The 25622-nt window shown below is 46.9% G+C and overlaps 2 protein-coding genes across 6 annotated transcripts in view; both read right to left on the bottom strand.

Annotated features, from left to right (window-relative positions):
- The window catches only part of LOC137415117 (nucleosome-remodeling factor subunit BPTF), a 239283-nt gene extending 223609 nt beyond the window's left edge, over window positions 1-15674 (bottom strand). For all 4 annotated transcript variants that reach the window (XM_078785831.1, XM_078785829.1, XM_078785830.1 and 1 more), the window contains exons 1-2: window positions 15536-15674; window positions 4995-5438 (exon numbers count right to left, since the gene is read on the bottom strand). In XM_078785831.1, the coding sequence (XP_078641957.1) occupies window positions 4995-5397 (403 nt within the window). In that variant the 5' untranslated portion in view covers window positions 5398-5438; window positions 15536-15674. The remainder of the gene's footprint in view (window positions 1-4994; window positions 5439-15535) is intronic.
- Window positions 15675-20572: 4898 nt separating this feature from the next.
- NOL11 (nucleolar protein 11) overlaps window positions 20573-25622 on the bottom strand; it is a 35180-nt gene continuing 30130 nt past the window's right edge. For both annotated transcript variants that reach the window (XR_013624759.1, XM_068100686.2), the window contains 3 exons: window positions 21845-21937; window positions 21514-21621; window positions 20573-21224 (listed from right to left, as the gene is read on the bottom strand). Coding sequence is in view for 1 of the 2 variants with exons in the window: in XM_068100686.2 (XP_067956787.2) it covers window positions 21108-21224; window positions 21514-21621; window positions 21845-21937 (318 nt within the window). In the remaining variant the exon portion in view is untranslated. The remainder of the gene's footprint in view (window positions 21225-21513; window positions 21622-21844; window positions 21938-25622) is intronic.

Below are 25622 nucleotides of genomic sequence, written 5' to 3' on the forward strand. Positions count from 1 at the left end.
CCACTTAGCCATCACTATGACCATCAACATCCCCACCCCAACACCAAGACATTATCGCACTATCAACTTCCGTAAGCTAAACGCTCTTTCACCTACCTCATTCTCATCCACCCTCTCTGAAAAAATGTCCACTTCTCCCTTCATTGACCTCCACACCCCTTCCGACCTCACTGACTACTACAACCACACTCTCTCCTCCTGCCTTGACCAGCTTGCGCCTGTAAAAACCAAAACAGTTTCTTTCACCCATTCTGCTCCCTGGTTTACCCCTGAACTCCACCTGATGAAAACTCGTGCTCGCCAACTTGAAAGACTCCGCAATAAAACAGGTCTCACAGTTCACTCCCAAGCCTACAAGGACCACCTACAACACTACAAAGATGCCCTCTCCCACGCCCGCTCCGCCTACTACTCTCAAATTATCCACTCTGGCTTCGGAAACCCAAAAGCACTCTTCTCGACAATAAACAAACTCCTCCGCCCCCTGGACACCACCACCCAGTCATTCACAGTAGACAACTGCATCTCCTTCCTTTCTTTCTTCCAACGCAAAATTGACATCTACAACAGCTTGACCACCGCCGCACCTGCTCCCCCTCCAACCACCTGCCCCCCCTTATCCTGCCTTCCCCTGTCTCAATTCTCCACGGTCTCCCCTACTGACCTCTCTGAACTCCTCATAGGATTGAAAACTGCCACCTGCACTCTTGACCCCATCCCCTCCAGCTTTGTCAAGGCCTCCCTCCCTGCTCTCTCTCCACTTATCATTGCAACAATAAACTCCTCCCTGTCTACAGGCATCGTCCCACCATCCCTCAAAATTGCTGCTGTTACCCCCATTCTAAAAAAACCTGGTCTAAACTCCTGACACCCTAAATAACTTCAGACCCATCTCCAACCTACCCTTTCTGTCAAAAGTTTTGGAACGCGCTGTAGCCGCGCAACTCAAACATCACCTCTCTGCCAATAACCTGTATGAAACATTCCAATCCGGATTCCGCTCCAACCACAGTACTGAAACTGCTCTCCTCAAAATCACCAACGACCTTCTCCTCTCCTCTGACGCTGGCAACCTCCACATTCTCGTCCTCCTCGACCTCAGCGCTGCCTTTGACACCATCGATCACACCATCCTCCTCACCCGACTTGAATCCACCTTTAACGTTACCGGCACTGCCCTCTCTTGGATTAAATCATACCTCTCTGACAGACGCCAGTTCATCTCCATCAATAACTGCAAATCCCCCACTGCTCCCCTCCCCCAAGGTGTCCCCCAAGGTTCAGTTATTGGCCCCCTCCTCTTCATCATTTACCTGTCCCCCCTCGGTCACTTAATCCACCGTCATGGTCTCCAATTCCACTGCTTCACCGATGACATCCAGCTTTTCATCTCCACCAAGTCCGTCTCCACCGACACCCACTCTATCCTGACAAACTGCATCTCTGAAATAAAATCCTGGCTTCAAATCAACTTCCTCAAACTTAACTGTGATAAATCTGAAATAATCATCATTGGCCCAAAAACGCTCACAAAATCCACCCATAACTTTGCCCTCAACATCGACGGTATCCCAGTATCCACCTCCCCTCTCATCCGGAATCTTGGCGTCATCTTTGACCAAACCCTCTCCTTCGACAAATACACTAAACAGATCACAAAGACAGCCTTCTTTCACCTGAAAAACATCGCCCGTCTCCGCTCATCCCTCTCCTCCACGGCTGCAGAAACCCTCATCCACGCCTTCATCACCTCCCGTCTGGACTACTGCAATAGCCTCCTCTATGGTTCACCCTCAACTATCACCAATAAACTCCAATACATTCAGAACTCCGCTGCCCGTCTACTCACCCATTCCCGGACCCGTGACCACATCACCCCCATCCTTTACAAGCTTCACTGGCTCCCCATCTCCCAGAGAATCCAGTACAAAATCCTCCTCTTGACCTACAAAGCCCTCCATAACCTGGCCCCATCCTACCTGGCTGACCTCCTCTCCAGACACACTCCCACCCGCAACCTCCGCTCTGCTGGTACCAACCTCCTGACCCCCCCCCCCCCCCCCCCCATCCGGACCAAATTCAGATCCTGGGGGGACAGGGCCTTCTCCATCGCTGCTCCCACCCTCTGGAACTCACTACCTCACACCATCAGAGACTCCTCCTCACTCACCACATTCAAAACATCACTCAAGACCCACCTGTTCAGCACTGCATTCAACATTCAACCCACAGCATTTAACCCCTGACTATCACTTCTCCTTCTCCCTCCTTTTGCTTTAAATATTTCCCTATTGATTCTTGTCTTTTTGCAATTGTTGTTTTAATGTTTTGTTATGCATTATGTTTTCCACTCTGTCAAAGCGCCTTTGGGATTCATGAAAAGCGCTATACAAAATAAATGAATTATTATTATTATTATTATATCAAAATTACACTCATTGGACCTTGATCAAACTACACACTCACTATCTTAATCAAAATTACACACTCATTAGACCTCGATGAAACTATACACTCACAACCTTATATCAAAATTACACTCATTGGACCTTGATCAAACTATCTTGATCACTATCTTGATCACTATCTTAATCAAAATGACACACTCATTAGACCTTGATCAAACTACACACTCACAACCTTAAATCAAAATTACACACTCATTAGACCTTGATGAAACTACACACTCACTTTGTGAATCAAAATCTCACACTCATTAGACCTTGATCAAATACAAACTCACAACCTGAAATCAAAAGTACACCCTCATTAGACCTTGATCAAACTACACACTCACTATCTTAATCAAAATTACACTCTCATTAGACCTCGATGAAACTATACACTCACAACCTTATATCAAAATTACACTCAATAGACCTTGATCAATCTACACACTATCTTAATCAAAATTACACACTCATTAGACCTTGATCAAAGTACACACTCACAACTTTAAATCAAAATGACACACTCAATAGACCTTGATCAAACTACACACTCACAACTTTAAATCAAAATGACACACTCAATAGACCTTGATCAAACTACACACTCACAACCTTAAATCAAAATGACACTCTCATTAGACCTTGATCAAACTACACACTCACAACCTTAAATCAAAATGACACACTCAATAGACCTTGATCAAACTACACACTCACAACCTTAAATCAAAATGACACTCATTAGACCTTGATCAAACTACACTCACAACCTTATATCAAAATGACACTCTCATTAGACCTTGATCAAACTACACACTCACAACCTTATATCAAAATGACACTCTCATTAGACCTTGATCAAACTACACACTCACAACCTTATATCAAAATGACACTCGCATTAGACCTTGATCAAACTACACACTCACAACCTTAATCAAAATGACACTCTCATTAGACCTTGATCAAACTACACACTCACAACTTTAAATCAAAATGACACTCTCATTAGACCTTGATCAAACGACAAACTCACAACCTTATATCAAAATGACACTCTCATTAGACCTTGATCAAACTACACACTCACAACTTTAAATCAAAATGACACTCTCATTAGACCTTGATCAAACGACAAACTCACAACCTTATATCAAAATGACACTCTCATTAGACCTTGATCAAACTACACACTCACAACCATAAATCAAAATTACACACTCAATAGACCTTGATCAAACTACACACTCACAACTTTAAATCAAAATGACACTCTCATTGGACCTTGATCAAACTACACACTCACTATGTGAATCAAAATTACACACTCATTAGATCTTCATCAAACTACACACTCACAACCTTAAATCAAAATTACACACTCAATAGACCTTGATCAAACTACACACTCACAACTTTAAATCAAAATGACACTCTCATTAGACCTTGATCAAACTACACACTCACAACCTTAATCAAAATTACACACTCAATAGACCTTGATCAAACTACACACTCACAACTTTAAATCAAAATTACACACTCATTAGATCTTCATCAAACTACACACTCACAACCTTAAATCAAAATGACACTCTCATTAGACCTTGATCAAACTACACACTCACAACCATAAATCAAAATTACACACTCAATAGACCTTGATCAAACTACACACTCACAACCTTAATCAAAATTACACACTCAATAGACCTTGATCAAACTACACACTCACAACTTTAAATCAAAATGACACTCATTAGACCTTGATCAAACTACACACTCACAACCTTAATCAAAATTACACACTCAATAGACCTTGATCAAACTACACACTCACAACTTTAAATCAAAATTACACACTCATTAGATCTTCATCAAACTACACACTCACAACTTTAAATCAAAATGACACTCTCATTGGACCTTGATCAAACTACACACTCACTATGTGAATCAAAATTACACACTCAATAGACCTTGATCAAACTACACACTCACAACTTTAAATGAAAATGACACTCTCAATAGACCTTGATCAAACTACACACACTATCTTAATCAAAATTACACACTCATTAGATCTTCATCAAACTACACACTCACAACCTTAAATCAAAATTACAAGGACATTGGCAGACGATGAATAAATCAACGTATTATTTGGGATTTGATCCCGGGATTCCAGGTCCATGAGCTAAGTGCTCAGATGGGAACATCAAACAAGCCAATGATTCATTTTTCATCACTCAATTCACGGATCCATCCATTACATTAGACAAATCCTCCAACAATTGTTCCATCCACGGACATCCCTACGAGTCGAACGTCTCCTCCACCGACCCAATGTACTAATCAAAGACCTGCGATTCCTATGGCTGGAAGGGATTCGGGAGTCAATGCTTCAAATCAAACAATCACCATGTGGACCCACAGCGCCGCACACTGGACATCATTACCGGCACCACTTAAGAACCAACAAGTTGGACCCAAATGACCACTTTGGGGTTAAACTTTTAAAAGTCAAAAACTCCGGAGCCTTACTTGTTGTGCTGCTCGCGTGGCTGCGGAAGCTGCTGTCGCTGTCGTAGCTCCTCTGCTCGTCAATGGCTTCGTCCAACACATCGATGTAGTCCATGTCACGCTGGTAATCCGAATCGTAGTCGCCCAGGGTCTCGTCGTCCTCATCGTCCTCCTCGATTTCCTCCTCGTCCTCGCCGCTGCTGTCCCGCACCCCGGCCACTTTGGAAATGAGCTTCTTGGAGCGCAATGCGGCCACCCTGCCCGTCCTGGTCGACTTGCGGGCTTGTGCGGCGCTTCCCCGCGGCGGCAAGGAGCGGCCGCGGTGTCCCCGTGCCTTGAGCTCGCCGGCGCCGCCAGCCGAGACCGAGGCTTCTCCGAGGCCTAGTGCGAGCGGCTTCGGCGGCCTGCCTCGGCGGCCCTTCATGGCTGCGAGCACCTCCGGCTCGGCGGTTCTTTCGGGGAGCCCTGTGGAAGAAGACGGGCGGGGCCGATTGGATTTGGGAAGCGCTGGGCGCGCGCGTTGCGCCGGGGGGGACCTAGGTCGCGGCGCTTAGCGCTCGCACACAGCGGGCGCCATGTTGGAGTATCCGCGCGCGGTCACGTGACACGCCGTCCATGCGCCTCGCGCGCACTCCGACACCGCGAGCTCGGGAACGGCGCGCGACGAGCGTTTCGGGACGCGCAGCACGCGGGGACGTACGCGGCATGCGGGGACATGGTCTGGGGGACACGACACGGACTGCGACACAGCACGCGGGAAAGTGATCCGCTATATATGCGGAAGCGCGAACCAGACACGGGGAGAGACTCGGTTCGGGACAAACAAACACGCCAGGGCACGGTCCGGGATGTGCAGCACACGGGAATACAAAACATGCAGGTACAAGGTCGAAGACAGTACGCGGAGAAAGGTCCCGAATGTGCAGCACGCCGAGACACTGTCTGGGGAGGCACAGCACGCAGCGAAGGCATTGAAATCGGCAGGTAGGGACACAAAGAAGGTCTGGGACACGGTTAGGGAAATAAAACACGCAGGGACAGACTGCGACACAAAAGACAGCACGCGGGGAAATGGATTGGGAGGTGCAGCACATGGGGAAACGACTGGGATACACAGCACGTGGGGAAACGACTGGGATACCCAGCACGTGGGGAAAAGGTTTGGGAGGCACAGCACGTGGGGAAAATGATTGGGACACAGCACGTGGGGAAAATGATTGGGACACAGCACGTTGGGAAAATGATTGGGACACACAGCACGTGGGGAAAATGATTGGGACACAGCACGTGGGGAAAATGATTGGGATGTACAGCACGTGGGGGAAATACGGACCACAGCACGTGGGGGAAAGACGGACCACAGCACGTGGGGAAAATGATTGGGACACAGCACGTGGGGAAAATGATTGGGATGTACAACACGTGGGGAAAAGACTGGGACACCGCACGTGGGGAAAAGGATTGGGACACACAGCACGTGGGGAAAATGATTGGGATGTACAGCACGTGGGGAAAAGACTGGGACACCGCACGTGGGGAAAAGGCTTGGGACACACAGCACGTGGGGAAACGACTGGGATACACAGCACGTGGGGAAAATGATTGGGATGTACAGCACGTGGGGAAAAGACTGGGACACACAGCACGTGGGGAAAAGGATTGGGACACACAGCACGTGGGGAAATGACTGGGACACAGCACGTGGGGAAAAGGATTGGGACACAGCACGTGGGGAAAATGATTGGGATGTACAGCACGTGGGGAAAAGGATTGGGAGGCACAGCACGTGAGGAAAAGACTGGGACACAGCACGTGGGGAAAATGATTGGGATGTACAGGACGTGGGGAAAATGATTGGGATGTACAGGACGTGGTGAAAAGACTGGGACACACAGCACGTGGGTAAAAGGATTGGGACACACAGCACGTGGGGAAACGACTGGGACAAAGCACATGGGGAAAAGGATTGGGAGGCGCAGCACATGGGGAAACGACTGGGATACACAGCACGTGGGGAAAAGGATTGGGAGGCACAGCACGTGGGGAAAAAACTGGGACACAGCACGTGGGGAAAAGGATTGGAAGGCACAGCATGTGGGGAAAAGACTGGGACACTGCACGTGGGGAAATGTATTGGGAGGCACAGCACATGGGAAAAGGATTGTGCTGCACAGCACGTGGGGAAAAGGATTGTGCTGCACAGCACATGGGAAAAGGGATTGGGATACACAGCACATGGGCAAAATGATTGTGCCGCACAGCAAGTGGGTAAATGGATTGGGAGGCGCAGCACGTGGGGAAAAGGATTGGGAGGCGCAGCACGTGGGGAAAAGGATTGGGAGGTGCAGCACGTGGGGAAAAGGATTGGGAGGCGCCGCACGTGGGGAAAAGACGGGCACAAAGCACGTGGGGGAAAGACGGGCACATAGCACGTGGGGAAAAGACGGGCACATAGCACGTGGGGAAAAGCATTGGGATGTACAGCACGTGGGGAAAAGGGTTGGGCCGCACAGCATGTGGAGAAAAGGATTGGGACGCACAGCATGCTTGGAAAAGGATCAGGATGCACAGCACATGGGGAAAGGATTGGGCCACACAGCACATGGGCAAAAGGATTGGGCTGCGGAGCCAGTGGGAAAAAGGATTGGGAGGCACAGCGCATGGAGAAAATGATCGGGCCAAACAGCACGTGGGGAAAAGGATTGGGACACACAGCACGCGGGGAAAAGTATTGGATTGCACAGCACATGGGGAAAAGCATGTGGGGGAAGTTTTGGGAGGCACAGCACATGGGGAAAAAGATCGCGCCACACAGCACGTGGGGAAAAAGACTGGGACACACAGTACGTGAGGAAAAGGATTCAGACTAACAGCACATGGCGAAAAGGACTGGGATGCACAGCACGTGGGGAAAAGGATTTGGACATACAGCATGTGGGGTAAAGGATTGGGCCACACAGCATGAAGGAAAATGATTTGGCCGCACAGCACATGGGGAAAAGGATTGGGATGCACAACACGTGGGGAAAGGATTGGGCCGCACAGCACGTGGGCAAAATAATTGGGATGCGCAGCACGTGGGAAAAAGGATCAGGATGCCAAGCACGTGGGCAAAGGATTTGACATACAGCATGTGGGGAAAATGATTGGGATGCACAGCACATGGGGAAAAGGATTGGGCCACACAGCACGCAGGAAAAAGAATGGGCTGCTCAGCACGTGGGAAAAAGGATTGGGGCGCATAGAGCATTTGGAAAAGGATCAGGATGCACAGCATGTGGGCAAAAGGATTGGGACCACAGCACGCTTGGCAAGGATCAGGATGCACAGCACGTGGGGAAAGGATTGGGCCGCACAGCACGTGGGCAAAATGATTGGGATGTGCACGCAGCCCATGGGCAAAAGGATTGGCATGCCCAGCACGTGGGAAAAAGGATTGGGACCACAGCATGCTTGGAAAGGATCAGGATGCACAGCACGTGGGAAAAAGGATTGGGACACAGCTTGCAGGGAAAACTCACACCTACTTCCCAAGAACTGCACAAAACCAATCATTACCTTTACCCTCACAAACCACAGACTTTACCTCTATGGAGTTTATCATGTGACATTTCACACAATTTATGACCCACAATCATGGAATTTGTGAAAAATGCAATTGTATTACATACACTAATATGCCAGCCCTGCAGTGAACTAACGGAATAGGATACTTGTGCGGATATCCTCCAGTCAGCTCGGTGTACATTGATAACTTTCACCAGGAAAATATGATGCTACGGTCACTCTCATGTGGTTCGTCTTGATTACCCTCGTTATGATATTCATAAACTACAACCATCGTGGTTTTAACGGCCCCAATTCCTACCGAGTTGTGCCCTCGGCTGGTGGAAGTTTTGTGCGCCCAAGACTGCCAAGAGGAATTTCAGGCAAGCTGTCGGTGTACACAATGGCCTCGTCTCTGTGAACGACACAACGGCGACTTCAACGTCCGCAAGCGATTGCTAAGGGAAAGGACGACCGGCTTAAGAGACCCTTCGGACACCTCGTATGCAAATTACCCAGGCGATAGTTTATGGAAAGATCCCCATTCCATTGGAAATCAAACCCAAGACGATAAAATCAGAGCCAAGTGGGTTCCTTTTGAGCGCAGAAACAAATCCTTTCTTGTAGCAACTTGGTTTCAAGCACCGATTCCACCTGCTGGCCGCATCATCACCTAAGTGTAGCCCAGCCAATGACGGATGCCCTATCGAGGCGGCGTAGCTGATCGAAACCCAGATTTTGGCGTTTTTGGCTGGTGGTAGCAACCCATAAACACACTTTGTTAGTCCGGCATCCCGATGCGGATGCAGACGCTGAGCACAACCTCGTTGTGTTGGGGGCGGCTTCTTCGAAATGGTTCAAGGAATAAGTGGGACTGAAAGAATTGATGGGACAAAAAAAAAGAAGGACTTTAATGAAGGAGATGAAAGTAAAATTAGTTGCATTGGGATGGATATCGTGGAAATGAGTGATGGGAATGATCAAAATGTGACATATTTTGTGCTAGCGGAACATTGCATTCACATCGATGTCGAAAGGCGAGGAAACCTTCGGTCACTCTTGAGATGTTGGAGAAAATGGAATGAAACGGTGCAAGGCACAATGAGTCGAAGAACGAATTGAAAGAAGTTACAAGCAAGGCAGCATTTATTTTTTTATGTTGAAGGCTTCAGTCATGGACTATATAGTCCTCATCGAGGCCGGGCCTGAAATAAAAGAGCTGCATTGATAGAAAAGTGAAGAAAGAGAGAATAGTCTGAGTTTTTGAGGAAGCAAAAAAAAAATCTGGTTTTTGAAAAGGGGAAGGTCATAAGTGTTTGGAAATACATGGGAATGTGAGTACCAGAGTTTGGCATATATGGCATACATGGGTGAGTGTACGGTTTTGGTCACCACATCCAAGGAAGGATATAGCTACCAAAGCGAGGGTTCAGGGTAGGGCCACTAGATTCATTCCAGGGCTAGTTAGACTGGACTATGAGGAGCGGATGAAGGAGACAGGACCTAATATTATTATTAGGAGGTGATTTCATTGAAAATTTTAAGATAATGAAGGGTATCGACAAAATAGGTGGAAAAGAGCCAAAATAGGTGGAAAAGAGCCAAAATAGGTGGAAAAGAGCCAAAATAGGTGGAAAAGAGCCAAAATAGGTGGAAAAGAGCCAAAATAGGTGGAAAAGAGCCAAAATAGGTGGAAAAGAGCCAAAATAGGTGGAAAAGAGCCAAAATAGGTGGAAAAGAGCCAAAATAGGTGGAAAAGAGCCAAAATAGGTGGAAAAGAGCCAAAATAGGTGGAAAAGAGCCAAAATAGGTGGAAAAGAGCCAAAATAGGTGGAAAAGAGCCAAAATAGGTGGAAAAGGGCCAAAATAGGTGGAAAAGAGCCAAAATAGGTGGAAAAGAGCCAAAATAGGTGGAAAAGAGCCAAAATAGGTGGAAAAGAGCCAAAATAGGTGGAAAAGAGCCAAAATAGGTGGAAAAGAGCCAAAATAGGTGGAAAAGAGCCAAAATAGGTGGAAAAGAGCCAAAATAGGTGGAAAAGAGCCAAAATAGGTGGAAAAGAGCCAAAATAGGTGGAAAAGAGCCAAAATAGGTGGAAAAGAGCCAAAATAGGTGGAAAAGAGCCAAAATAGGTGGAAAAGAGCCAAAATAGGTGGAAAAGAGCCAAAATAGGTGGAAAAGAGCCAAAATAGGTGGAAAAGAGCCAAAATAGGTGGAAAAGAGCCAAAATAGGTGGAAAAGAGCCAAAATAGGTGGAAAAGAGCCAAAATAGGTGGAAAAGAGCCAAAATAGGTGGAAAAGAGCCAAAATAGGTGGAAAAGAGCCAAAATAGGTGGAAAAGAGCCAAAATAGGTGGAAAAGAGCCAAAATAGGTGGAAAAGAGCCAAAATAGGTGGAAAAGAGCCAAAATAGGTGGAAAAGAGCCAAAATAGGTGGAAAAGAGCCAAAATAGGTGGAAAAGGGCCAAAATAGGTGGAAAAGGGCCAAAATAGGTGGAAAAGGGCCAAAATAGGTGGAAAAGGGCCACAATAGGTGGAAAAGGGCCAAAATAGGTGGAAAAGGGCCAAAATAGGTGGAAAAGGGCCACAATAGGTGGAAAAGGGCCAAAATAGGTGGAAAAGGGCCACAATAGGTGGAAAAGACCCAAAATAGGTGGAAAAGACCCAAAATAGGTGGAAAAGAGTTTTCCTGCACACTGGACAGTGACAGAACCAGGGGACAGAGTCAAAGAGTGGAGAATAGAAGAGTTGGGACAGTAGTAAGGCAAGGGTCTTTCAGTCAGTCAGATTTAGTTCGTGCGTGGAATGGTCTCCCTTGAAAGGTAGTAGCAGCAGAAAGGGTATACAAGTTTAAATTAGAATTAAACAGGTACTGGACAGACAATTAGACAGTCTCTGACAGTCAGGTACTGGACAGACAATTAGACAGTCTCTGACAGTCAGGTAATGGACAGACAATTAGACAGTCTCTGAGAGTCAGGTACTGGACAGACAATTAGACCGTCTCTGACAGTCAGGTACTGGACAGACAATTAGACAGTCTCTGACAGTCAGGTACTGGACAGACAATTAGACAGTCTCTGACAGTCAGGTACTGGACAGACAATTAGACAGTCTCTGACAGTCAGGTACTGGACAGACAATTAGACAGTCTCTGACAGTCAGGTACTAGACAGACAATTATACAGTCTCTGACAGTCAGGTACTAGACAGACAATTAGACAGTCTCTGACAGTCAGGTACTGGACAGACAATTAGACAGTCTATGACATTCTGGTACTGCACAGACAATTAGACAGTCTCTGACAGTCAGGTACTGGACAGACGATTAAACAGTCTCTGACAGTCAGGTACTGGACAGACAATTAGACAGTCTCTGACAGTCAGGTACTAGACAGACAATTATACAGTCTCTGACATTCCGGTACGAGACAGACAATTAGACAGTCTCTGACATTCCGGTACTGCACAGACAATTAGACAGTCTCTGACAGTCAGGTACTGGACAGACGATTAAACAGTCTCTGACAGTCAGGTACTAGACAGACAATTAGACAGTCTCTGACAGTCAGGTACTGGACAGACAATTATAAAGTCTCTGACAGTCAGGTACTAGACAGACAATTAGACAGTCTCTGACAATCAGGTACTAACTAGACATAATTAGACAGTCTCTGACAGTCAGGTACTAGACAGACAATTAGTCTCTGACAGTCAGGTACTACACAGTACTAAGCAGACAAGACTAAATTCTAGTATCTGGAACCTGATCTTCACCAAAATTGAATCGATTCATCCTTGTCACACATCCAACCTGTCCACTGAGTTTCGTCCGAATCCGCCCATAACTTTTTGAGATATCCTGCTCACAGTCAAACAAACGGGGGTTTTGGTGTTGGACATGGTCAAGGCAGGAGAGGTGTGTTGTGGAAATGATTAGGAGAAGCAAAAATACTGGATTGGGGGCACGTAGTGAGGTGAAAGTTCGTTAAAAGATGTGATTGAAGGAAGGATGAAAGGTAAGATGCTTGCAAGAAGATCGAGAGTAGTGATGTGAACCAGGTGAAATGTGGACTCCACTCAAGATTGAAAATCAAAGGGCAAAATAGGCACATTTGATGACAATGGGGAGTGTGAACCCGCCAGTCAATGGGGAGTGTGAACCCACCAGTCAATGGGGAGTGTGAACCCCCCAGTCAATGGGGAGTGTGAACCTGCCAGGGAATGGGGAGTGTGGATTTGCCAGTCAATGGGGAGTGTGAACCTGCCAGTCAATGGGGAGTGTGACCCTGCCAGTCAATGGGGAGTGTGACCCTGCCAGTCAATGGGGAGTGTGAACCTGCCAGTCAATGGGGAGTGTGAACCTGCCAGTCAATGGGGAGTGTGAACCTGCCAGTCAATGGGGAGTGTGAACCCACCAGTCAATGGGGAGTGTGAACCTGCCAGTCAATGGGGAGTGTGAACCTGCCAGTCAATGGGGAGTGTGAACCTGCCAGTCAATGGGGAGTGTGAACCTATCAATAAATGGGGAGTGTGAACCTGCCAGGGAATGGGGAGTGTGGATTTGCCAGTCAATGGGGAGTGTGAACCTGCCAGTCAATGGGGAGTGTGAACCTGCCAGTCAATGGGGAGTGTGAACCTGCCAGTCAATGGGGAGTGTGAACCCACCAGTCAATGGGGAGTGTGAACCTGCCAGTCAATGGGTAGTGTGAACCTGCCAATCAATGGGGAGTGTGAACCTGCCACTCAATGGGGAGTGTGAACCTGTCAATAAATGGGGAGTGTGAACCTGCCAGTCAATGGGGAGTGTGAACCCACCAGTCAATGGGGAGTGTGAACCTGCCAGTCAATGGGGAGTGTGAACCTGCCAATAAATGTGGAGTGTGAACCTACCATTCAATGGGGAGTGTGAACCTGTCAATAAATGGGGAGTGTGAACCTGACAGTCAATGGGGAGTGTGAACCCACCAGTCAATGGGGAGTGTGAACCTGCCAGTCAATGGGGAGTGTGAACCTGCCAGTCAATGGGAAGTGTGAACCCACCAGTCAATGGGGAGTGTGAACCTGCCAATAAATGGGGAGTGTAAACCTCCCAATAAATGGGGAGTGTGAACCTGCCAGTCGATGGGGAGTGTGAACCTGCCAATACATGGGGAGTGTGAACCTGCCAGTCAATGGGGAGTGTGAACCCACCAGTCAATGGGGAGTGTGAACCCACCAGTCAATGGGGAGTGTGAACCTGCCAGTCAATGGGGAGTGTGAACCTGCCAATATATTGGGAGTGTAAACCTGTCAATAAATGGGGAGTGTGAACCTGCCAGGGAATGGGGAGTGTGAACCTACCAGTCAATGGGGAGTGTGAACCCGCCAGTCAATGGGGAGTGTGAACCTGCCAATATATTGGGAGTGTAAACCTGTCAATAAATGGGGAGTGTGAACCTGCCAGGGAATGGGGAGTGTGAACCTACCAGTCAATGGGGAGTGTGAACCTACCAGTCAATGGGGAGTGTGAACCTGCCAGGGAATGGGGAGTGTGAACCTACCAGTCAATGGGGAGTGTGAACCTGCCAGGGAACGGGGAGTGTGAACCTACCAGTCAATGGGGAGTGTGAACCTACCAGTCAATGGGGAGTGTGAACCTACCAGTCAATGGGGAGTGTGAACCTACCAGTCAATGGGGAGTGTGAACCTGCCAGGGAATGGGGAGTGTGAACCTACCAGTCAATGGGGAGTGTGAACCTACCAGTCAATGGGGAGTGTTAACCCACCAGGGAATGGGGAGTGTGAACCTACCAGTCAATGGGGAGTGTGAACCTGCCAGGGAATGGGGAGTGTGAACCTACCAGTCAATGGGGAGTGTGAACCTGCCAGGGAATGGAGAGTGTGAACCTACCAGTCATTGGGGAGTGTGAACCTGCCAGGGAATGTGGAGTGTGAACCTACCAGTCAATGGGGAGTGTGAACCTACCAGTCAATGGGGAGTGTTAACCCGCCAGGGAATGGGGAGTGTGAACCTACCAGTCAATGGGGAGTGTGAACCTGCCAGGGAATGGGGAGTGTGAACCTACCAGTCAATGGGGAGTGCGAACCTGCCAGGGAATGGGGAGTGTGAACCTACCAGTCAATGGGGAGTGTTAACCCACCAGGGAATGGGGAGTGTGAACCTACCAGTCAATGGGGAGTGTGAACCTGCCAGGGAATGGGGAGTGTGAACCTACCAGTCAATGGGGAGTGTTAACCCGCCAGGGAATGGGGAGTGTGAACCTACCAGTCAATGGGGAGTGCAAACCTGCCAGGGAATGGGGAGTGTTAACCCACCAGGGAATGGGGAGTGTGAACCTACCAGTCATTGGGGAGTGTGAACCTGCCAGGGAATGGGGAGTGTGAACCTACCAGTCAATGGGGAGTGTTAACCCGCCAGGGAATGGGGAGTGTTAACCTACCAGTCAATGTGGAGTGTGAACCTGCCAGGCATGCTCCGTCATGCAGCGCCCCCCTGTTGGCATTGCATCTGACGAAGTATTTACATCGATCAAGACCATGCAAATGCGAGTTGCCCCGTCCCCTCCCACAGCATCCGTCAGCCCGTCACGAGAACTAGACCACAAACAATTAAATATATAAATAAGTTCATCGAGCAATCTGTGCGCAATTAGCAACACTCGCAGTAACTACAAACCATCTACCCCTTCCTGTAGACACGGAGGACTTTCCCAATTAAAAATGGACAAAACCATTAATGGTGTTAGGTAAACAGGTCACTGCACTTGACGTCACAGGATCTTCCGAGTTACCAACATTTACAATGGACCTCTACTTTGGCGAAAACAATGATTCCATGAACCAGGAGAGATTGCGAGTTTATTATGGGAATGTCTCGTTAATGCGGTGACTTCCTCGCTTGGACAATCGGCGTCACTAAGGAGCACACACGTGTCTCGGATCCACGGAGCGACCGACGAGGCGATGCAAAGTCCTTCAAACAACGTGTCGTTCACGGTGTCCGTGTCGTGCGTTACCTGCTGCCTCGATGCCAAAGGGGTCACGGAAGACCTTCCAGGCGGTGACCTGGGAAGCAGTGGAGTGATGAGGAGGGGCGCGGGGTCACCGGGGTGATTATTAAAATTATTATGATTTGTTTGTCTCGGACTCCGAGGCGAAGCGGGTAAAGATGGTTCCGTCCTGGCACTCTCTCTCTTTTTTTTTTTGCCTTGTGCGTTTCCAAGCGGCCGAGGGTCGTGATCGCCTTTCCCTGGCTCCGCCACTCGGCGCGAGGGCACTGGCGACGCCGGTCGCGCCCGGTCTCGGCGGGGTCCCGACTCGAAGTACGGTACGACCGACGGACCGAGGGGGCGAGAGCGGGCCCGGGCTTGGGGACGAGCGAGGCAGAGGGATCTGTGCGCCCTCCAGCTGTTCCGCCAGCTGTTCCCGGGACATGATCGCCCGTCGATCTATTAGGAGCGGACGCTTTGTCCGCCTGTTATGATCGCGCTTCGCGCCACTCACTGTGTTTTAATGTTTTCCTTTCATTTGTGCAGCTTTCATTTCCGGATCAACCATCACACCCCTCCCCAAAACCTTTCTAGTTCCTTCGTGGCGTTCCCGCCATCTAGTGGACGTATTCCGCTCGTCCAGGTGCTCTTTGGATTGAAAATCGCGGATGTTGAGCACAATCCAAGTGTGCAACGACATTGTACATTCATCTGTCTATAGTCTATGTATAATAGGCTAATTCCGTCTGTATGTCCCACCCTGAAACGCGGAAACGCTCCTTCGGGAGAAAAAACTATTCGGTAAAAGTCGCCTCAAATTCATCCAGGCCAACGGGAAAATTATAATTTTTTTCAATCAGGCAAAAATTGAACCCAGGCGGTGTATGAAGCCACGGTCTGCTGTCTTGATCACTCCAAAATGTTTTATTAAGTTAATGTTATTAAGTAAACCACGACATCTTTGCTGATAAATATGAAGATTTTGGAATTTGACACTACTCCCTACAAACAATCTACATAATAGTACACCGTTTCGTACATACATTTGTGTGGAACATGAACATCCCTTCCACACACATTAACGATATCATTCAGCTGCGATGTTGGTTCTATGCAAAGCCAAAGTCTTACTCAGTGAAGTTTCATTCACAACTGCCATGCCCTCCCTATAAGTTTTCATTTTGGTGTTAAATGACCAATGGGACTGTTAAAAGGATCAGTTATGATGAGCGTGTGGTTAAGGAGTTGTGGAAGGGGGTGGGGAGAAGGTTGTGGAATTGTGGTGTGGGTGGGGGAAGGGGTCGAGCATTTGTGTTTTGGTGGAGGAGGGAGGATAGGACGTTTGGGGGGGGGGGGGGAGGGAGGAGGAGCAGATTGAGGGAGGAGGAGGAGGAAGATTGGGGGGGGGTTAGAGACGTTGGGGATAAGGGGAGATTGGGGGAGGGGGTGGTTTGGTTGGGGAGAAGGGGAGGTTCAGGATTTGGGGTTTGAAGGGGGGAGTTGAGTTGTGGTGTGGGTGGGGGAAGGGGTCGAGCATTTGTGTTTTGGTGGAGGAGGGAGGATAGGAGGTTTGGGTGGGGGGGGGAGGAGGAAGATTGGGGGGGGGGAGAGGAGAGAGGTTGGGAGGGGGATAAGGGGAGATTTGGTTGGGGAGAAGGGGAGGTTCAGGATTTGGGGTTTGAGCATTTGTGTTTGGGTGGAGGAGGGAGGTTGTGGGAGGGGAGGTGGAGGGTTGGGGGTGGAGGACGAATGTTGGGAGGGGGATAAGGGGAGGTTGGGGGGGGGGGTGGTTTGGTTGGGGAGAAAGGGAGGTTCAGGATTTGGGGTTTGAAGGGGGGAGTTGAGTTGTGGTGTGGGTGGGGGAAGGGGTCGAGCATTTGTGTTTGGGTGGAGGAGAGAGGATAGGAAGTTGGGGGGGGAGGAGGAGGAAGATTTGGGGGGGGGGAGAGGAGAGAGGTTGGGAGGGGGATAAGGGGAGATTTGGTTGGAGAGAAGGGGAGGTTCAGGATTTGGGGTTTGAGCATTTGTGTTTGGGTGGAGGAGGGAGGTTGTGGGAGGGGAGGTGGAGGGTTGGGGGTTGAGGAGGGAGGTTGGGAGGCGGGGGATAAGGGGAGGTTGGGGGGGGGGGGTGTGGTTTGGTTGGGGAGAAGGGGAGGTTCAGGATTTGGGGATTGAAGGGGGGAGGGAGTTGAGGACTTGGTCACATTTTACATTACGTGGACCAGGAGGGAACTCGAGGGATAGTCTACTCGAGGTATTGGGGGAAGGGGGTGGGGGTTGGATTTCTTGTTTGCATGACGAGGAGAGGAGGGATACTTGAGGCAAGGAGGAAGCTCGAGCCCCTCACCCTGGTTGAACCAATGCCTGTACCTAATAATATCACAAGGTCAGGCGAGGTAACATCTTAGAAGTGTGATCTCTGGGTGGCTCCCGCGAGATCAAGCTACTACCTCCATGCAGGCCTCTTCGAGCAAAACTGACCGGGACTCATCAGCAACAAAGGTTGGGAACTTCATTTACAGCCTCACCAAATTGATCAGATAGACAGCTAAGATTAATGTCCAACTATTTTATAACAGCCCCGAAATCCCCCATTTTCTAGAGCGGGGAAAGGTTTTGGCCCATGTCCTTCACAAACTGGCTGGCGTTCAACTGAGGGTAACAGGAATTTGTAATTTCTTCCGTGCCGGCGATAACTAACGTACCTTTGGGAAAGGACACCATGGGATCTTTAATGTGTAGCTTCCATCCGATGGATGATTCGCAGAGTTTACGGCCGCAAAGAGTTAAACCCAGGATCAATGTCTCAAACAGGAGCACTTACCTCTCGGTTATCCTGAGAAAGCTGGAATTATTTTTCAATGATTTTCATGCCCTTCCTTGTGTTCAAGTGTTGCGCTTTTCATCTCGAACCTTGCTCTTCCATGAGCCTCGATCTTGGATCGATAAAAACATTCCTCCAACACTTTTAACCTCACATCCTGGAAGCTGTTTTACTTGTCCTTAAAATACTTTTCCAAAACTATGAACAGGACATCATTGCCCTCCTCCGAATCCACGCTTTAAACTTCCGAAACAAATTCGGCAGGTAGGGCTTGTGGAAATATTTCAAAATCAATTTATGCTACATTTGTAGTTGCAACGTGAGCTTTAGTTTGGAAGGAGAAAGAAAAAAAAATCTCAACCAAGTTTCCAGCATTTTCTTTAAGGTACTTCACTGAACTGAGAATGTGTCCCAATTGGACTTCCATTTTGGAATCGCCACAATCTTACCTATATCCTTCAGAATCTAAGACGAGGCCACGTAAACTTCCCCAGGTACAGTTTGGACTCTATTTCCGTGGAGGATCTTTTTTTTTTTTTCTTCGAGGTTGTCCTGTAGCATTACCTCTTATACTTGCAGGAACCAGGATTACCAAGGGAAACAGAGAGTGGGACAAACATCAACAGAATGAAAGAAGAAAAGAGGAAAGGGAGGAAACATTGAAACGAGAAAGAAAAATGGTCGAGTTGGGAAAGCTAAATTGGATGGGGATAATAAAGGTCATGGCCCTTCAGTTTTATCACAGGATATTCCAATAACAGAACCCAAGAAGCAGACGTGATGCTGGGGCCCGTGCCACCAGCCCATAGCAGGGAGCAAATTCCATTCACCTACGGACAAAAGCCACGCAGCCGCACCGAGTAACTCCGATTTTCCAAGGAAAGATTGTGATCGACTGAGGACGTCCAGCCTCCAACTGGCTTTGCAGGCCAACTTTGTGAGGTGGTTGGTCCAGTAAAGGTCATGGCTGATGGTGAAGCATACAAGTTCAAGACAAACGCTTCCAGTGCATTACCATAGAAACAGATAGCAATCAAGATTTGAAAACAATTGCAAAGAGGAAACTGTTTTTTTATTTTTTAGTGACGTCATAAAAGAAGCAAACAGACATGAATAACTAATTTAACACGTTCAATAAGGTTGTGTAAAAGATGCTGCATCAACGGTGGTAAATTTCCAAAAAAGGTTTTGTTTTATTTCTACAATCTTAAAACTATTATTTTATTCAAATTTAATTATATACTTGGACACTGAAGAATATGCATCCCCTTGTTGGCACTTCCAAAAACCTACAGTTTAGCAGTGCTTGGACAAAATAGGACACTATCTCAACCAATCAAATTTGCCCCTTGGCATTTTCAGCATTGGGGAATATCAACATTCATAAAAAAATTGCAGCTCAGGAAATATATATATCGTGCTCAGAAAGACAAAGCAATAGTAGAAAAGACCTTTCCAATGTCCTTTTTCTCAAGACTGGACCGGGTGGGGTATTCCACGAACTCTCTCGCGACCTCCACCACCGAACGTGGATGGAGGTTAATGTTTTCACCTCTGTGAACAGGATACCTCAAACATTTCTGGGTGGATTCGGATGAAATTTGGTGGAGACGTTGGATACGTGACAAGGACAAAATGCTTCCATTTTGGTGAAGATCTGGATCAGGGTGCGAGAATTTTAAAGTAATTCTTCACCATTGAAAGATATGACCAAAAACGACAAATAGGACATGTCAAAACTTTGTAGACAGATTCGGATGAAACTTGGTGGACAGGTTGGGAATGTGACAATGACAAATTGATTCGATTTTAGTGAAGATCTGTGTACAGATCTGGATAAAATAATTTTAAGGTGATTATTCACCATTGAGGGATCGGACTAAAAACGATTTATAGCACGATATCTCAAAGTTGTGGACTGACCATGACAAAACTTGGTGGATGAGTTTGTTTGGTGACAATAACAAGCAGATAAGATTTTGGTTCAGGTCTGAATCCAGATTCGGCCTATCAGTGGGATGCAAAACGTTTCTATTCAGCCTGGCGGAAGTATGCGCTCTACCAAGATGCGTTTGAGTTACTAATCTGTGAAGATTCAAAATAATTGTTTCCACCTTGACAACTTTAATCACATGATGCAGTTTTGGGGAACACACTCCAAAGATCATCTTTCACCGTTAAAAAACTGCCCCACCTCATCAACAGGTCTTAATCAATGTACACATTTATTTACCACTGAAAAGTTTTGATGAATTTATTATTGCGTTCCAACATGGCATTTCACTAAATGCAAAGATTGGGGTTCAACTCAAAAAACAAGAGAAACAGAATAAACAGATGCAAACGTAGTTTAAAGGCAAACATGAAATGCACAAACACCATGGCGATGTTTGATTTCACAGACCATAGAATTCACGAACGTTCCATGATCCACAAGGTATCGAAAATACATCCCAACTTCAGCACCAAGCAATATACAATCTGGATCAAAAGTGAGGCAAAACGTTTAGATCATGAAAAAGGACTGAAGATGCAGTGAGGCTCACAGGTAAAACACGAAGTCTCTCGGATGTGACATCGTCAGGCTTTCTGCGATCGGAATCGCGATCTGATCCTCAAGGACCTCCTCCGAGGATCTATTTTGTTCCACAGTATATCATCACTCTCTTTACCCCTTCGACCGACCCATCACGATTCCAACTTCGGCAACGTCGAATATTTTACAACATAAGCTGGGGACGTGTAGGAAGGTCGGTTCAAAGTGGCCTTCACAGATCAAATGAAAAGCACATCGATCGAGTAGAACTTCGGAGTGCGTGCTGCCTTCGTCCTCATGTACCTGAAGTCGTTCAGCAATGCCGACATCTTCTGTAGTTGAAATACTATATTTACCTGCCACAACACCAATACGTAAAAACGAGCACGATTTCCAAAATGTGCTGTAAATTATTTATTTAAATATCACGAGACAAAAGCAACGATCAAAATAAGTTACAAATATACCTCTATGATTAAATGATGACCCAACACATGAAAACCTAACAATGATGAAGAAATTTGAAACAACAGCAGCAAAGCCAAGTGGTGCAGCGAAAGGGATGGGCAGCAGTGGCAGGGAAGGGAAGGAAGCGGCTGCACGGAGTGCGGAAGTAAAACGAGCAAAAGTCCACTCCCACTATACCTGAGACTTGGTTAAGTTCTGCATCTGGATAATAACATGCTTTGCTTCTGGCATCATAAACAGCACAGAGAAGTGAGCATCAATCAGCAGGGATATCCAATCCACCACCTGTGCAGCAAAGTATTGGCAACACCTTTGTAAGGATCCCCCACATTCATGGGGGATTTCATGATAAACATCCTTAATTCGCATAGTTAGGCTTTCAAATCACACAAACATTTCAACAGGGTTATGGTAAGAGTTAATAAGTAATAAAAGTGTAGGTTTGAGTTAATGCCTCATCAAAAAGTCACAACAGAACAATGGCACATATCAAGCATAGAGTTACTACCTGTCTTAGCTGAGGCACATGCGAGCTACCATTCTTTCCACTGATCCTCAAGCAGCACTGGTAGAACAGGAAGTGAAGATATTTCAGAAGTACCTGCAAGGATACAACACGACCAAGCAACTAAATTACGGAACAAGCAAAGGCCGACAGCATATTGCATTTCCTCTATTCTGGTTGCCTTGCTGATGTTGTAGGGTGCCGAGAGTGGGATCCCAGACTCAAATCCAATAAGCTCTTAATTTCTCAAGGTTGTACTTAATTTCCTGCAAGTGAGGTGAACAAGGATGCTTCCACTCCAACTTGTGTTTTTACTTGTATAACTAAAAAGCATCTGAAAATGCAAAGCCTGTCTGCATCTGTTTTGTAATCAGACTTCTTCTGTATGCTAAGCATGACAAAAATAGCGAAAAAGACGATTTCAGGTGACCTTGACTTTATGGCCTCAAAACATTTGGCCTGTAGCGTTTTATTGGTGAACCAATATGCAAAAATTGCTCAAATTTCAGGTCAATCAGAGTAAAATCGACGTTTGTATGTGATGTTGACCTTTTAACCAAATTATTCATTTGGTTTCTCTTTATTCTCATAATAAAGCTTTGTTGAAATTCTGATGATAAAAGCTCAAATGGTGCACACGCATATCTGCGACACAGGGGAAGCGCGAGACGATATACGCTTCCTTCGTAGCAAGGTATTCCGCCAGCTTTGCAACACCTGTCCCATCATATTGGAAGTCTTCATGCACCTTCAGTGAACAATTATTTTGGGGTCTATATGTGGAGCCAGCACAAGACACTATTCTTAAAACCTCCACAAAAACTTCATGCCAAGGTACTCCTCAAATACAGATGTTCTTGACAAAACAACATCAGTGCACAGGGTACAGCCAATCAAAGGGAAATGTCTACAAGCTGAAAGTTTCATTGATCTGAAATTACACAAATATTTGCTGTTCCACACTTGTTACTCCCTCATTTGGCACAATCGTGAATATCAGCAAGTGCATGAAGGCAGGAATCTAGGCCTGGGTGATAATGAAAAAACATACATCACGATAATGGGCACGATAACATAATATTGTCGTGCGAATCCATCCGGTTAATACCAGGGACCGCGGAAGACCAGAACGGCTTTAATGGAGGCGACGACCAAACACGGATTGTGCTATAATAAACGCGGGAGGAAGAAGGGAAGTGGAAAGCTGTGGTAAAAGATCCTTACCTTCTGGTGAACCGACGGCACCTTAGATCCTGCAGGGAATTAATGAACTCAACAAACCAGATTTATCATACAAAAATAGAGATTTATTCATGGACCCGATAACAAGGAACGCGACGGTAATCAAATAAAGGGCCGAAATTGGGATCCCACACACCGACTTCAGAAACGAACAAGGGAAAATGAATTAATAAAAGGAAACGTCGTGTACTTGTAAATGTGGGGTGTGGGTGCAGCCTTATCTCGTCTGTCATCTTGTATTGTCTGCCGTCCAAACACGGCTCCGTTCGGCCCCGCTCGCGCGCCACCAGACCTCGCTCCAAGCTCCAGTCGATCGCACACCATGAGGTCCGTGCACCACTCCAAGCTCCGATCGCATACGAGGCCCCAAAGCACCAAAAGCACTGCTCCAGGCACCACGCAGATGGCGAGCCAAGACCACCCGGACCTCTCAAGACCAAGAGGAAAAGCCAGAGGGCACAAGACAGCCAGGGAGGGACATGCGCAAGAGTTCGAGCTGCCAGAGGGACGCTGTGCAAGCAACAAGAGCCGGATGTGCAAGACCGAACTGCTGAAATGCAAGAGGGAAAATGTCGTTCTGCGCGCCCCTATATAACCTTGCGGCGGTGATGTCAGCCTTGGCGCGCCACCCAATCAGTGCCCTCCACCGAATCACAGGCCTGTAGCGTGGTCATAGCTCGTGCTACTCGAGGCCTGCCGGAGGTGTAGCTGGCTGCGGCCCATGCGACGGTGCTCTAAACTGGCCTCTTGCCTGTTCTCTTCCGAAGTCCTCGTCAGGGAAAGGAATAGCTCTTTCACGAGCCTCAATTCAGTATCCAAAAAATAATAATAATAATAATTTTTTTTATTTAATGTTGTGCTAAGGGCCTGTCGAAGTGCTTATGTTGGTGTGCAATGCCATAAGGGACGAAGGTTTGACTACCAGGTTTGACACACAGGGGCTGTTATCTTTAATCCATAACTACCGAGCACACAAACATCCTGGTATGTTCACAGGTATACATCTTAACCCGACAAACCGGACCAACACACAAATTACAAGTAGATTCCCTATCGCGACAGTCAAAGCATGTTACGATATTCCTCTACCCTACCGACATAACAATATAATATAATTAGCGTCTTGAGAACCATGTAGTACACAATGAAAGAATGATCGTTTTTAAGGCCATTTTTCCCCACGAGAGCGGGGGTTAGCCTTGCGGGCCCCATGACAATCATGGTTCCCTGTTTGAGGCAATGTTTTTATGGCCGGATGCCCTTCCTGACGCCAACCCTTAGTCGCCTCTTACGATGCACAGGGATACGGTGCACCTATTCTAAATCAGGGTACACACTGGGATCAGTCATCCCAGCAAGCTGGTGCTCAATTTGCCGACCTCAGAAGGATGACAGGCTGAGTCAACCCCCCTGGCGTTAATTCAGCGATCGACCGGGATTCGAACCCAGGATCATGGGATCCCAAGCTGGTACCCTAACTGCTGAGCCAACACGGCACCCCAACCGCTAAGCCAACACCAGGCTACAATAACAGTCTCAATAAGAACAAACTGAATAGCCATAGAGTTACATGTGTTTGTGCTCTATTTCATAATTGTGTTACAATTTTATTTAAAGTCGAACCTCATTTTACCTGGACGAAATCACATTTGCTCCTTTTGCCGAGCAGTTTGCAAAATGGTTGATACGGCATGCTAATTGGGACGTTTGTGAAAAAAGTCATGGATGACTATCTTCAGACATTTAAAGTAATGCCTTTGATGTGGAACTTCGTGAATAACAAGCATTCTGAGTATTGCGCTGCAATCAATACATGTCCCCTACCGGCAGTCTGTCGTCCGGAAAACTGTTGGGGAAATTACCAAGGGCTATTTACCCACAGGTTCTGAATAGTTCCCAATCGCTAATTACCTCAGGACAGGCTCACCTGCGATTCGCACTCGGGACTTCGATTTATACACCTTGCAGACAGAGACAGGTCAGAAGAAGCACGAGAAACTAAGTTGTTGATAAAGACCTTTCGAGTCGCTAAATATCAGTAGTTTATTATATTTTCCAGTTCACGCTCAATGATCAATGTGTGTATATATATATATATATATATATATATATATATATATATATATATATATATATATATATATATATATATATATATATATATATATATATATATATATATATATATATGTTGCTCAGCTTGGCTCCGCCCCTCCCGAAAGCGCACGCTGTGTCGCGCTTTTGACGTTCGCGGGACGAGGCTGAGGGTGCGCGGTGCGGCTGGAGGAGAACTCTAGAATAAACAAAGTGCCGTAACTGTCAAAAATGATCGAAACGTCGTGAAGTTCGAACTTGATCTGCAACTTATCATGAGGAAACCATGTACCAAGTTTGAAATCATCAGCATTAAGAATTTAGAAAAAAAGTCCAGAATAGTCAGGTTCACTATGTTAACAAATATAATTTCGTTCAAAATTTTGGTAGATTAGCAAAACTATACATTTTTGGAATATTCAGAGCATGAGGAATCCAAAAACTA

The sequence above is a fragment of the Myxine glutinosa genome, chromosome 10, assembly GCF_964187855.1.
Source record: "Myxine glutinosa chromosome 10, kmMyxGlut1.1, whole genome shotgun sequence".
Taxonomy (NCBI): domain Eukaryota; kingdom Metazoa; phylum Chordata; class Myxini; order Myxiniformes; family Myxinidae; genus Myxine; species Myxine glutinosa.